This window comes from Quercus suber, unplaced genomic scaffold, assembly GCF_002906115.3.
Source record: "Quercus suber isolate HL8 unplaced genomic scaffold, Cork oak 2.0 scaffold_1385, whole genome shotgun sequence".
Classification (NCBI taxonomy): Eukaryota; Viridiplantae; Streptophyta; class Magnoliopsida; order Fagales; family Fagaceae; genus Quercus; species Quercus suber.
The window spans coordinates 1-15,773 of NW_027070765.1; the positions used below are offsets into that span (position 1 = coordinate 1).

Genomic DNA, 15,773 nt, shown 5'->3' on the forward strand with positions numbered 1-15,773 from the left:
AGCAAGGCTCCCTCATTGTAACTAGTTGAATTTGAATCCAAGAAATCTCTACTATGAGGTATTATTCCCAGAATGTGTCTCTTGAAGAGCTAGTTCATTCATTCTTTTCTCTAAGCTACTTAGTTTTCTAAAACTGTTTCCTTTTCACCATTTTCCTCCATCATCCTCATTTTTTGCCTTACTTTATTCAGTGGACATAAGTTTTGAGGTGTGGTCTTCTCTTTCTGTGTGGACTTGGCTCAGCTCCACACAGTTTAAGCTTCATTTTAATCTGGTGAAGTTTCTCTTGGTAAATACTGACCCACCAATGGACTAAAGCTACTATTCAGAAATTGTTTAGTAAATTTGGACCGAAGCCACTGTTTTGAATGGAAAATCAGTAAACAGTGAAACCATTATATTCGACTCATCATAAAATATTGAGTTTTCACAGGACCTCTACATGAGATGCTCTTATATCCATAGCTGTATCTTCTCTTTTGACCAAGTCATAATCAGATTAAGAAGTTGATGCTTTCTTGGCTTGTGGAACATGCATTAGCATAATGTCGTTCCTATAAGTGATCTCCATCTAAGATTGGAAAAGTTCTCTGTGCATGATAAACTACCACTTATGTGTGTGTTTTTCGTCCTTTTCCTCTTGTGTGTGTATCTTCCTTTTTTAAGTTGTTTTAAATCAGGATGTTTATTACATTTTAAAGTTTTCATTTATTTCATCACAGTGATTGTATATAACATTTTCTGGTTTCATTTCTTCTGCAGATTAGTGATGCTTGGTTACTCTACAAGTCTAACACACTGGGAGAAGGTTTTCTTTCAGCAACACTAAAGGGTTTCACAGTGATTGATGATCGTGAGGGGACTGAACAAGAGTTTAAGCTGGCGATAGGAAAACCTGAGAACATTGGTCCTAGCCCGCTTGATACTGTGACTTATGATGAAAACCAGCATGTACTTGATGCAAATGAATTTAGAGAGAATGGTATAAAACCACTTCCTCACAATGCTTATTCTTGATGCAAGGTTTAGCAAGCTGTCAACATATGTTTCTTTGTGTGTCCAAAGGCCACAAATGCTTGTTGCACTTGATTTTTTGCTGGCTGTAGTGGAGTTTTTGTCCCATCAGTAGGTAACATGCTGTCAGATGAAGAAGAAAATAACTCTTTACATGTAATTGATGCAATCATTCTGGATCAGTCAACTTACAGGCAACCATCTGCTGAAGTAACTCTCTCTCCTCAAAGACCTTTATTGTTGATGATGAAAGATTTGCTCAATTCATTTATGATGGCAAGGTGGAGTATTGTCATTGAGAGATAGACATGGATTGAATCTCTCATCATCTAGTACAGAGGCTATCATATATGTGGGAAGTGGGAAAAAATTGCAATTCAAAAATGTAGTGATCAAGGTATTACACATTACCTAAATGCTGCTTTAGTTTACTTTCAATTAAATATATAAGTATAACACTTGCTTCTTTAAAAAAAAAAAGTTTAAAATAGAAAACTCATACTTTCCCAGAACTTTAACTGCTTTTCATTTTGTTTGTGAAGAATGGCCGGTACTTGGATTCTTGTATATTTCTAGGAGCCAACAGTAGCTATTCTGCTTCAAAGGATGATCAGGTCTACTTGGATGAAGAGAATGAAGTTCCTCACACTAGCTCTTCAAGAGAAAGTATTAATGATGTACCTTCTCAAGATATGATGGCTGACAGATCGACAGAGTTTATCATTGAATTGCAGGTCCAGTTTCTCATAATTCCGTATTACTCTGAATTCATCATAATTTTTTTTACTTGATTCAAAGGTCAGTTAGAGTCCTTAATTGTAGTTGTGACTTGGTCGTAATAATTACCTTGAAGATAAATATGTTAGTGAACTCTTTATAACGAGTGCACTAAAATTTCTGTCATTGACTAACATGGGAAAGAGGCCAAAAAAGAGAGAAGAACTGGGATAAGTTTTTTTTTGTTCATAAGTCGTAAAATTCATCAAAAAAGTGCAAACGGATGCAACCCTATGTACCAGGAAGTATACAAAGGAAGTTCAAAAAATAAAAAAGAAGTGTATATTATCAATGCATTAGACTAGGCAAGCCAAAGAGAATGTACAACTACTTCAAAGTAGAGTATGAATTTGAAGATAAACTCCACTAATATAATCAAACACATTAGGCTTTGCTTGGATGAGCTTATTTTCACCTCAAAAGAGTACAACCTTTTAAAGTATCACCTTATGCAAGGTATAGTTGTACTTTTAATAGTAAAAGTTTTATTTTTTATCTATTATAAAAGAGCATTTAAATTCTATATTAAATAATATTTAATATAGATGATCTAATTATATTTATTCATGTAATGAATCTAATTTAATGTAATTATTAATATAATGATAATGAATGTATCATTGAATTGAATGTGCAATCCCTGGATTTCTCTCACATATTCTTTTTTTTAATCAAGAGATTCATAACTAAAAAGTTTTTTTGGCCCTTTGTGAATCAGGGCTAAAATTCCCGAAATCAGAAATGCCAAAATAGGAATAGCACTTGCTATTATTAGAAATGCCCAAAAATATCATATTCATAAAGTAGAAACATAGACAGACTCCTTGCATTTGGAAAATATGCCAGATTAGTTGATTGGAATTGGAATGAATTGTCAAGTCATCCATAACTCTTTAGTTAAAATAGAAATTCATTTTGATCTAGTGTCTCCATTTCACACCAATGCATCTTGAAGGTGACTCGTATTCCATGATATGATATCTATCTAGTGTGATATCTAACTCACTTCCTTTTTTCTTTGTGAGTTTGCGAATTTCCCCATTCATAGGTCCGTGAGCCATATCTATGAATTGAAAGGTCCGAATGATCAACTTTGCAATCATTTGTTAGAATCAATAGGTCTTCAAATTGTTCATTTGAAAAGGGGATATAATTCACTTGGATATAGTAAGTCTTGCATGGGCTTCTTTAATGGTAGTCTTTACATTTTCTATTTCACTCATATTATGGGGGTAGAATGGACTCTAGAGGTACTACTAATTGAGTGGAGGAATCAAACTCAACCTGCATCAATTGTTTTATAGCAAAGCAATTTTTATTTTACTTTATTTGTTTTTGGTTTCCACCTCTTTTTTTTTACTGTTCAAAGAGAAAATGGTTATGTTATTAAGTGGATATAGACTTTCTATGGGAAACAACATAGACATAGTGGTTGTCCAACTAAATAATCCACATAATAAAATATTGCCTTGGGCAAGTCACATATTGCTCGTTTCTACTTGTTTTATCATTTGTTGTATTATTTTAGAAATTTGATTTATGCACACGACTTCGAAAGTCATGATAATATTACTGAGGACCTTATCAGATATTTTTCTTCTCATTTCGGGCAATTAGCAATAATTTTTCTGTGGATTTCTAGAAATCTATTTCGTGTGCTTGAGAAGGAAATTTTGATTACACAGTAAACAAAATAAGCTCATCTAAACACACTAGGAAATGTAAATTCATTAATTCCCCTCAAAGCAGTAATAATTATTTTTCCTACATATGCACGTATTGAGTCTGATGAAACAGCTTTCCATATTTCACGATTGCTTCTCTTGCCAAAATATCCTTTCTAACGGATAGCAGAACAATCACTAAGCTGTGCATTACACTAGGCAAGCATTTTTTTAATGATCACATCTCTTGAGAAATAAGCATGATATTAATGACCACATTTCTTGAATAGTTTCACGACCTAAAAATAGACATGCCATTGACTCCACATGACTCTTACACGTATAACCAATGTGTTAAAAATCCACACCCAAAGCAACCAACAAGCTGGTTATTCCTAAAAAGCTGGACAGAACAAAAATAGGCTGGGAACAGTTCAAATGACTGTTGAACCGGCCAGTCTGGTTATCATTTTCTGGTCGAAGGGCTGTTCTAGCATTCAACTCCTCCACTGGTGATACGACCTTGAGCCGCACATGACTAGTCCACCGGAACTTGTGCTCTCTCTCTCTCTCTCCCTCTCTCTTCCTGTTCACCAGCGAGTAAACTCCTCCAACCACAAATGACTTGATCTCTCAAAATCACTGATTTTGAAAATTTTCTACAGGTAACATATGCCACCCACCATCATTTCTGTCATGGTATTATTAATCATGGTTGAGGGGGCCATCAGAGCTTGTTTTTATGGTTACTAAGTTTTTAAATGACATACTCTTTTGTTATTTTGATGTAGGACAAGGGGGAACAAAAAAATCTGATTTAGAACACCTGGGGCAGATCTGGTATAGCTTGGGTTAGGGTTGGGTTTTGGTGGGGAATAGGCTAGAAAATAATAGGGATTATAGGGTTTCAAGGGGGCAAGGGTTAGTAGGAAAATGGTGGGTTAGGAGTTAGGAAATTAACTACTTTTAATAAAGCCTTACTAGGAAAATGGTTATAGCGGTTTGGGGTCGAGGAGACAAGGCTTTGGAAAAGGGTTCTAGCTTTGAAGTTTGGGGAAGAGTGGAGGGGATGGACATCTAAGCTAGGTAGAGGTGTACATGGGTGTGGTTTGTGGAGAAGTATCCGGATGGGTTGAGAGGTTTTCAGCAAAAATATTTAGTTTGAGGTAGGGATGGGGGATAGAGTGAAGTTTTGGACAGATAGGTGGTGTGGGGACTCACCATTCCAATTGACCTTTCTGGCTGTATTTAGGATTGCTTCCAATAAAGTAGCCTCTGTGGCCTCTTGTCTGGAATGGTTGGAGATAGAGGAACGGAGAAGCTGGGATGTCCGCTTCATTCGGAGACCAAATGACTGGGAGATGGGTGTTGTGGATGATTTTCTTCGTACTTTGGGTTCTAATTTACCTCCAACTGAGAATGGAGACCGTTTGAGATGGAAGTTAACGAAGAATGAGGATTTTAATATCCGCTCGTTTTCTAATAAACTACGAGGTCCCTTGCCTATTGTCTTTCCTTGTAAAGGTATTTGGAAAGTTAAGGCTTCTCGGCGTGTTTCTTTCTTTGTTTGGACTGCCGTATGGGACAAGATTCTTACAGGTGACAATTTGCGACGTAAAGGGTTTGATTTTGTTGACTGGTGCATTATGTGTCATTGTAATGGGGAGACGGTGGATCATTTCTTACTTCATTGTGGAAAGGCTTATCGGCTATGGAGCTTAGTTCTTAGATCTTTTGGGATTTTATGGGTTTTGCCAAGATCGGTTGCAGATACCCTTTTTGGTTGGTGGAATTGGTTGGGAAAGCATTCGTCTAGCATTTAGAATTTAGCTCTGTTGTGCTTAATGTGGTGTATTTGGAAGGAGCGAAATTGGCGGACGTTTGAGGACATGGAAAGCATTGATGACCAGCTGCTCACTTCTTTCAGTGGCTCCCTTTTCGACTGGTTTAGGGTTTGGGGACTCACCTTTAGTGATTCTTTCCCCATGTTTCTTAGTTCTCTCTTTTGTAATTAGTTTTCTCTTTTTTTTTTTTTCTTTTCTCTTTTTGTAATCTTTGATGTGCCTTATGCCGTTTTGCATGAGGTAGTTTTTTTGAATATGCATCTTTATTACTTATAAAAAAAAGGGTTAGTAGGGTTTGGGAATGAAAACAAAGGAGAAAATCAAGTTTTGGGTTGCTTTGAACAGTGCTGTGAACAGTAACTCATGAATAGTAAAATTAAAGAAAAGATAACTTTCTGGGCATCACTCCTAGAGTTCGTAAGCATCACACTTAGGGTTCCTTAGCATCACATCTCAGAGAAGGTTGCATCACAACAACCATAAAAGAAAGCTTCATAGCTCTTAAAATATATATTATTATTCTTCATCTTTAATAGAAAGTATTACAACCCTTTAAATAGAAGTCTAATACCTATTCCTAGTTGAACTAGGATTTCTTAAAACCCTAATAAGACTTGGACTCTTGGGATTTTAGTATTGAGCCTAACTAAATAACTAAACTCAAATAAAACTAAAGCAAGATCCAATGGGTTCCCTCATTGGATTTTTGGGATTTCATGGGTTCCCTCATGTACGATGCAAGATTGTTTATTTAATTGGTAGAATTGGTTGGGGAAGCATTCATCTTACATTTGGAATCTAGTTCCACTGTGTTTGATGTGGTGTATTTGGAGGGAACGCAATCGACGAACGTTTGAGGATTTGGATAGATCTGAAGACCAACTGCTTGCTCTCTTTTCTGGTTTCCTTTTTTATTGGGCTAGGGCTTGGAGACTCACATCTAATGACTCTATTCCTTTTTTCCTTAGCTCTCTTCTTCTCTGTAATTAGTGCTTTTTATGTTTTTGCTGTTTTATCTTTTTTGTTCTTTTATTATGCTGGTGCTTTTTTGCATCTAGCAGTTTTTTGAGTATACTTTTTCTTACCTATCAAAAAAATATATTATGAAATTACAAAATTTCCCTTGATACATAAAATCAAATTAAATATAATAAATCTGTCTTCACACCACCTCATGCATCATATTTCTTTGTTTTTAAAGTTCCATTGGTTAAATTCTAGAGTTTTTATTTTTCTTTTAGTTAAGTTTTTACTTTTGTTATGTGATTATGTTAATAATTGGATGTGATGATGTATGAGTTGTCATTCATGCCCTAAATGACAAGGTGAGATGGCATTAATGAGGATTTTTTCATACCAAAAAAAAAAAAAAAAATTGAAAATACCATTATGCAGCTTTCATTGCAATGAATTTGAATTGTTTTTCTTTAATTGAATATCACAATTATTAACACACTTCAAAATGTTAAAGTAAATAAAACTCATGATGCATAATTCAATCTCACTTTAAAAGGAATGTTCTAATTTATCAAAGTAATTTACGTACTTGATAAACTATTTTTTATCTTTAAAATGCTAGATATTCTATTTGCCTTATAAAATTGTGAAAATAACTTTGAAATTTGTTTAGAATTCTTTAGAATTTTTTAATCAGCATTGCTAATTTTTATAAGTTTATATTTGTCTATTAAATAATTATGATCTCATTAGGATCCAACTTCTAGTTCAACTCCGGTCCGGCCCTAAACCTTGAACCTATCCATTTTCAGTTCTTTAAATGGTCTTTTTTTTTTTAAACATTGCATATATAAACCACTCATGATTATTGTCACCCACCTCGTCAACATTTCCCCAAGTAAAAGCCACACTCTATAGAACTCAAACTCTCCATATGCTTCTTGAGTTTGAATCCCCCCTCCCCCCCAGTTAACAATGCCTCCCCCTGGTTCTCTTCCTTACTTGCTGGTTCTCCCTTCTTGTTTCCTTTCATTAACAATTGGCCTCCTGCCCTGTACCTCTCCCTTGTCCTGGGAATGATAGGAAGAAGGAATGGAATGAAGTCGATAGAGGAGTCTGTTGAGTAAAGCCCTGCCTTGATTGAATAATTGATGGAATAAGCTTTTCTCCCAAATGCAGCTAGATGAGATCAATAGTGGAGATTGGAGGAATTTAGAGTTAGAATGCCTTTTCCCTTTGATTGAAGAGATAGGTCCCTAACACCTTCCTGGATCCATCGGTAGTGGAACGAATTGAACTTATCGATATCTTGACCTCTCGTTCCCCCTCTCTAGATATCCACATTGGAAGGTTGGTTTAGCAGCAGCAATACAAAGCAATCTTCCCGCTACCCACAAATGGTATTTATCAAGTATGTTTATCATTAATCATCATTTCCTGATGGAAGCAACAAGAACTGGCTTTCTGTGAAGTTCCTTTGTTTGCCACCCATCGAGTGAAAAAGAATGGAAGTGAGGCCATCTCAATCAAGGTTCTCTCTACCACCCTCAGCCTCTCCATTCGAACCAGCCCATCAGTGGCTCCATTTGTGGCTAAGCATGCCTCTTAATGCCTCTCACAATCCATATCAATATAATCTTACATTTCTCCCACAGTGCCCCGATCAACCTTCTCCCTCCGTCCTAAGGCAAGGTTAAAAGCTTTCCGTTCCTTTCCCTAAGCAAGTGATAGGCACCAATTTATTATTTCTCTCCCCTGGTCCAATGATCTCATTCTTCTTCCTGTCCGCCTAGCCTTGCAAGGAAAGCTAGTGGGCATGACCTTTGTTTTAATTCTCTCCAAAGACCTGGCCCATTGGAAGCAGCCTTCAAAGCACCAGAGGCGGATCTAGAACTGACTATTGACTCTCTCTCCACGTAGAAGTCCCTTCTTCAGTAGTGAGCTTAAGCTCCAAATTATCCCACACAAACAACAAATTTTTGTCATGTAGCTCTTCATTTGAACACAATGTTCTTTTAATGAACACTAAATCATTTTGTCTTCCTTCCCTAGTTGTCTCGTGATGTGTATAAATCATCTTAGAAATGCTCCATAGATTTTAACTCTCAATCATGAATCGCGATGAAGAATATTGTTGCCAATGAGGACGCCTAATTCCATATTCTAGATAAATTACCAATTTGGCATTCTTGTCCATCAGAGTTGGGAAAGTTCAGGATACTTCGCCTTAGGCATGGCATCACCATTCACCAGTCTATATATCAAGCCAAAATTGAATTATGGATCTAATTTTCATATTGAACTTAAAAAATTTAGTGAAGCTATTTCAACCTCTTCTGATTTTTTTAATTTTTTTAAAGTACAAATTATTTTGTTCAAAAGAGGAGATAGTTCACATATATAGGGTGTGTACAAACCACTGCTAAAGAATTACAATCTTAAAGAAGATATATATAAAAAAAATTAGGAAAAGACAATATGGGGATGCTGCCTAATTCTGCACTATTAATACACATGAAACACCAATCATTAATCATGATATTTCACTTTCAAAGATTATCCACATGAAACACAAATCACTTTTGAAGATTATCTAAGAAATGTAATTGGTTGATATGATACTCTACATCCTAGGTTACGCACCAATTGTGTTAAATCTGTTATGTTTCCCACAGAGAGTAACTTAAATTTAATAAGCTTAATCTTCAATCCTATTTTTGGTCATTTGTGCATTTGTTATTAGTAGTGTTATCGAGGTTCCATGATTTCCACTATCAGTGCATATTCTCTGAAATAAGTTACGTTTGAGATGAAGCCATTTTTTTAGTCTCACATTCCATAATTGTTCTCCTATTTTGCCAATTTGTTCAGAGTTCGAGTTATACTCATCGATTAAACAAAATTTTAATTTGTGTTTGTGATAGGAAGTTGAACTTAATAATCGTGCTAAGATTAACCAAAAAATGTGCTGAACCTTAGCTCTTTCTGATTGTCTTAGTCATTTTTCTGCCCTTGCTTCTACTTTATTTTAAATGGTTTTATGAGGGCACTGTACAAAATCTGTGTTTAGGTGGTAATGGTGGTATTTTTTATTTTAAGTACTTTCTTCATATCACCTCTATACTTGTGATGTTTTCATGCAGGCTATTGGCCCAGAACTGACCTTTTACAATACATCAAAAGATGTTGGGGACTCGCAGATACTCTCTAACCAACTTTTGCATGCACAGTTGGATGCATTTTGCAGGTCAGTTCTTTGAGGAATATTTCATGCATTGAAATTGCTGTTTTGATCTTTTGAAGTTCTCAATGATAAAAGTCTGTGGGAGCTAGTAGTACTTGTATCTTTCTGTTTAAAGCTCTCTTCAGCCTGCAAGTGTGAATGTTGGTCGCATATACCTATCTTGTTAAGATACTAAAATTTAGTCTTCCTCTTTACCTCAATGTAAGTTTTTCTTTTTGAAAAAAATGTTTTAATTGGATAATATTTTTAGAGAAAATGACACCAAGAGCCTTATAGCTCAATAGGCATCTCTTGGCTTTTCCAATGAAGACATCCATGATTCAAATCCTCCCACCCCATTGTAACTATTAAAAAAAAAAAAGAAGAAAGGGAAAATGACTTGCTTCTTGTTTTTGGTTGTGACCTTGAAAATAAGCCCAAAAACTTTAATGCTATTTGGCTAACATGGAATCATTAATATTTTATGTAAATTTGTAAAATTATATAAACAACAATTTTTATTCATCACATGTACACTATCAACCCAATTCCAAATTGGGCAAAATCTGCTGAATAGTACATTTTTAGTAAATTTTTTGGTGAATAGCATGCGTTTGAAGTTATTTAGTTATGTAGATTGTTTTTGGAACTCGAGTTTGCCAAACTCGAGTTCCAACCCAAAATCGAGTTTAGCAAACTCGAGTTCCAATTGGTTTAGTCATTTAACGTGGATTTAAAATAAAATAAAAAAACATGTGTAAATCAAGTTTTGAAAACTCGAGTTCCAGCCTAGTTTAGACCTCCATACCAGAGAGCTCCAAGCTCAGCCATTCATCGTTGCTAGCAACAAATCGCCACTGCCATTGTGGTGGTGGCTTTCAACTCAAATCCTCTTTCTCTGTCTGTTTTGCACAGACCCATTGTCTCTCCATAGTTGGTCGATGGGTCGCAGTGATGGGTATTTGGGTTGTTGTGCTCTGATGGGTCATGACAGTTGATGGGTGTTTGGTTTTTGTGTTATGATGGGTCATGATGGCCAATGGGTATGGGTTTTGCAGTTTGATGGGTCACGAATGCGAGGGAGAGGATTGGTTTGTTGGGATTTGGTTTGGCTTGGTTGGGTGATTGGCTTCGGTGGGTGCTTCAACAAATCTGTTTTGTTCAATGAATTTCGTTTGATGGGTTGGTGGATTCGAATGGTTTTTGGGTCTAATGGTGTGTATTGTGTTTGATCTTTGATTGTTCAACTTGCCTGGGTTTGATTATTTTTGGGTATGAAGTTTATGGTTTTGATTTTTTGGGTTTGAATTTGCTGGGTTTGTTCATCGTGTTCATGGTGTCAGATTTTTCATTTACTTGGCTGGAACTCGAGTTCCATGTGGTTTTTTTTTTCTTTAATTCCACATCAGACCTATAATAGTTGGACCTCGAGTTTGTTAAACTCAATTTTGGGTTGGAACTTGATTTTCCCAAACTCGAGTTCCAAAAACAGTGTGCATAACTAAATAACTTCAAATGCATGCTATTCACCAAAAATTCTTCTAAAAAGTTACTATTTAGCAAATTTTGCCTCCAAATTGTGTAGGTGATAAGTCAATTTTATTATAATTTAATTTTGTCATAGGGAAAATTCTTTAATTTTCCGTTTTTCTAAACATAAATTTTAGTATTGGTCCATTGGGTCTTATTTTGGGTTTGATTGTGTTTTTGGGTTTTATTTGTGAGTTTAGTTATTTTGTTTGGGCTTAGTTATCTTATCAAACCCTAAAGAGTCCAAGTCCTATTAAGGTTAGGTATGATGCAAAAATAATGAGGTGCCCGATTATATGTCATAATGATATAGCCATGGTGATGATGTGGATGTGGCCTAGTTTGTATGATGAGGTGGCATAAGGGGTGGCCCAATTTAGCAAGGCTCATGGGGCAGCCGATGTAGCAAGTTCAACAAGCAAGGCTCATTGGACGTATGACTAAATATTTTAGGCATGTGCTTAATTGTTGTAGAAACTTAGCTAGGAATGTGCTTACTTGAATTTAGATGTGTGATATATATGGTGTAAAGCTAAAGGATAGCTATAGCTTGTAATAGAATTTTAGAATGTGGTAAATATTTCGCTCATGTTGGCTAAACTTTAGGAGTATATGAGTGATGATGTCAGCATGAGTTTATCATTTTAACCCCTTAGGCTAGACATAGCCGTGCTTAGCCTTATAAAAATCCGTTTAAAGAATGAATTCAAATTAGTCTTTCTGACTTGAGATTGAAGTAGAGAATTTTTCCTCTAAAGATTGAGAGTTCCTCTCTATCTGCCAATCAATGAGTCTTTTTTTTTTTTTTTGATAACTGATTAGTTTGCTAGGGATCCATAATTGACCATAAAGTTTTGGCATTAAGGCTTGGTTTCCAAAATGTGTCCACATCTTCTATTTGGCTTTTTTTAAATGCATATTTTCATTATGTTTAACGTTTAACCTATTACCAATTGTGGGTCAACCAAATGATAGACCAACATGAAATTTAAAACCTTGGTAATGCATGATGGTCAAATTAGCTATATTGATGGAGGAAAAATGGTGAAAAGGAAAGATGTTTTAGAAAGCTAAGTTGCTTAGAGAAAAGAAAGAATGAACTAGCTCTTCCGGAGACACTCCCTTGAAATAATATCTCATAGGTAGATTTCTTGGATTCAAAGTAGTTACAATGAGGGCAGCCTTACTTATTTATAGTTACATAAGCAAGTTGCTAAGTTTGTTACAAGAACCCACCATGTAGCTGCCATGTGATTGGCCAAAGCCTAACTTCTCTAACTAACTATTAGAATGTTGCACTTATCACTAACAACCTATCAACTAGCTAACTTTCTGTTACAAGTGATAAAGGCTATTAAAAGTAAAAGGAAACTACTTATTATACAATATAAGCTAGTAATAGCTATCTTTGAAAATGAACTGCATTAGGACTATCCCTCTTTGGAACACACTTGTCGTCAAGTGTGGCTAGTTGTAAGATGATCTGGTGCATGACAGGGTAGCAAGTGATGAACATTGAAACTATTTGAGATATGCATATGATCTGGTAGTTCCATTGATCTGCATTCTCATTAGTTGCTGTATTAAGCTGCTGCATCATGCTAGAGATTAAGGGTTTGTTGCTGCTTTGTGTTAAGGCTGCAAGTGTAAGCAGCCATGTAGATGCTTTTCCATCCAACCTTCTTCATTTTGACCATTGGTTTGGGACTAGCTTTCCCCTTCTTTGGCTACAGTGTGTAATGATCTCCTTTCTTGTCTAAGTTGGATGTTGCTCCTTCCACCTGAAATGGTTTGATATGGACATAATCTTTCACACCCAAGTAAGAGATGGCAAACATTCATGGTGGTCACATCACAAAGAACATAATCTTGAAAGTCGTTAATTAAGAACGCTAAGCACTTTCTAGAATCTCTAACTTCACCTCTTTTCTTGAAGCAAGATAGATTTTGGGGGTGGGGCTAGTCTTCATTCTTAATTTCAAGATTGTTAAAAATTCTTGTGACACCATATCCTCGTAACTACTACTTCTAAGCCACTCATCATTCTCCATTTCTTTCTTTGGAACTTGCAAGACATTTGTTACTAATGATAAATCCTCTTTTTCCTCTATATGAGCATCTACTTCATCTTCTACGTATTGATCATATACGGGTTCTTGAATACATTCCCCTCCTCTATTGTCTTCAATTATCAATATACTATCACATATTTCTTCTTCTTCATATTTTGGAAATTCTTCATCTTCCTGGTCTTCACAACCTTCAATCATCAAAGCTTTACCCTTTCCTTGAGCATTAACTCCTTTCTAGCAATCTGTGGCCTTGTGCCTAGCTTCTCCACACTTGTAGCACTTAAATGTAAAGCTTTGTGCTGCTTTAAGGACTGGTTTGACTGTACTAGAAGTTGAAGGCAAGCTTGCACTGTCAATCTTGAAAGGCTGTGCACTATTAGTAGTTGCCTTCCTTCAGTGTGACTTGGGTACTTCTACTACCACCATAAGCTTGGAACTGCAAAAAAGCTTTCTTTCAAGTTTCCTCTCAAACATCAAGGCTCTATTGTAAGCTTCAGAAACAGACCATAGTTGGTGCAAAGATAAGGCATCTTGAATTGATGATTTAAGACCACTCAAGAACCTTGCAACCATCTACTCTTCACTCTCATTTAGGTCTACTCAAGTTACCAGTTGATAAAATGCCTTTGTATACTCTTCCACACTGCCATGTTGCTTCAAATTATGCAGTTTGTACAAGGATTGCATATAATTGAAAGGCAGAAACTGGTTACATATTTTCTGCTTCAGCTTGGACCAATCTTGGATCTTTCTTTTAGCCCTCCTAACTCTTTGAATTTGGAGTTGTTTCCATTAGGCTGAAGCTCTCCCTCTCAGCTTGATGGAGATCAATTTCACCTTCTTGGAATCTGGTACCTCATAGAAATCAAAGATTCTTTCCACTTGGTAAGGCCAATCTATGAATTCTTCATGATTCAAGCTACCATAGAACTCAGGTAACTCAATCTTGAAGTTCGATTCCCATTTTGGTTCTCCCCTTGGAGGACTAGGCACTTGCCTTTGAACACCTCCTCTAGGCTGACCAATTGGGTTATCGAAGTTGCTTTGACTGTCAGTTTCAGCATTTTCAGCAAGTTCATCATCATTTCTAGGATGATAATGCCGGTTTCTTCTCACTTCCTCAGTCAAGGCAGCAAGTTACCCCCTTAGCAGCTCCACAATCTGCTCTAATGTCACATGGGGTTCTCCTTCTTGGTGTGGTTGCGACTGCTGCCTGGGATGAACCTGCACCTCAGGTTCATGTGCTGCCGAAGCCTTCTTGTTTCTTCTATTGTATACTATTGGTGCCATCTACACAAATCCTTAGGCTCACTAGTAGAGGATAAGAAAAGAAATCAAGATAGGTTCTTGATAGGTTCTTGATGACAGAAAATGAAGAAAAAATTGCAAACCAACTTGAATCCTAAGGATCTCAAGCTTTGATACCAAATTATGATGGAGGAAAAATGGTGAAAAGGAAATATGTTTAAGATTCTAAGTTGCTTAGAGAAAAGAAAGAATGAACTAGCTCTTCAAGAGACACACTCTTAGAATAATACCTCATAGGTAGATTTCTTCTATTCAAATTCAACTAGCTTATATTGTATAATAACCGGCATTTTGAAGATTTAGAGAAATCAGTTTCAGATCTTAAACTCTTCTTAAGACTCTTCTAGATTGCGTTGCAGTGTTAGGCTTTCGTTCTTTTTCTTCAGTCCCTTGTACTTTATGCACTTGATTTGTTTTTGTCCTTGATGTATACTTTCTGTATACTCAGGTGACACCCTTCTTCTTTTTAATATATTTTTATTACTTATTCAAAAAAAAAAAAAAAAAACAATATAAGCTAGTAACAACGCTAGCTTAAAAGATGAACTACATCATTTATGTACATATATGTTTGCTAATGTCTTTGAAAATCATAATTTATTAAAGATGTTGCCATTTTTTATTTTAAAATTTATTATTGTTTAGACCCTTGTCCACTAGAATAACTATAACATGAATTATTGTGCACACGATTCTTGTAATTTCAGAACCTTGTTTTATATATTGCTTCTATTCATCTCTCCGTTTTCAAAGTACTGGATGACCAGGAAAATATGTAGTTAAGTAATGAGAATTTAATAGAAAGATGATATTCAATGTGCTTATGCTGCTGCCAGGCTTGTTTTAAAGGGTGATACTATTGAGATGAGCGCTAATGCACTAGGCTTGACTATGGAGAGTAGTGGAATCAGGATATTGGAGCCTTTTGACACCTCTGTTAAGTACTCAAATGCTTCTGGGAAGACCAATATACATTTATTTGTTTCCGATATATTCATGAATTTTTCATTCAGCATCTTGAGACTATTTTTAGCAGTTGAAGAGGACATTCTGGCATTTCTAAGGATGACTTCAAAGAAAATGACAGTTATCTGCTCCCAATTTGACAAGATTGGAACAATAAAAAGTACGTAAACATGATGCTGATCCCTCTCTCTCTCTTTCTCTCTCTCACACACACACATTAGCAATGGAAGAAGTTAACATTTTTAATTTAATTACTGATGACTGCCGGATTGTTGCACCCTGCAGATCCCAACAGTGATCAAATATTCGCCTTTTGGAGACCTCATGCACCACCTGGTTTTGCTGTTCTTGGTGACTGTCTGACACCACTGTCAGTGAAATCTCCTCTGATTGTTTCTTGAGACACTTTTTTTTCCCC

The 15,773-nt window shown here is 35.9% G+C and overlaps 1 protein-coding gene across 1 annotated transcript; it reads left to right on the forward strand.

The window, feature by feature from the left end:
* Window positions 1-747: 747 nt before the first annotated feature.
* On the forward strand, window positions 748-15,767 carry LOC112005338 (uncharacterized). Its single transcript, XM_065769790.1, has 5 exons — window positions 748-1,411; window positions 1,557-1,748; window positions 9,400-9,503; window positions 15,226-15,515; window positions 15,641-15,767. The coding sequence occupies exons 2-5, from the start codon at window positions 1,707-1,709 to the stop codon at window positions 15,754-15,756; spliced, it is 552 nt and encodes a 183-aa protein (XP_065625862.1). The 5' UTR covers window positions 748-1,411; window positions 1,557-1,706; the 3' UTR covers window positions 15,757-15,767.
* The last annotated feature ends 6 nt before the right edge of the window (window positions 15,768-15,773 follow it).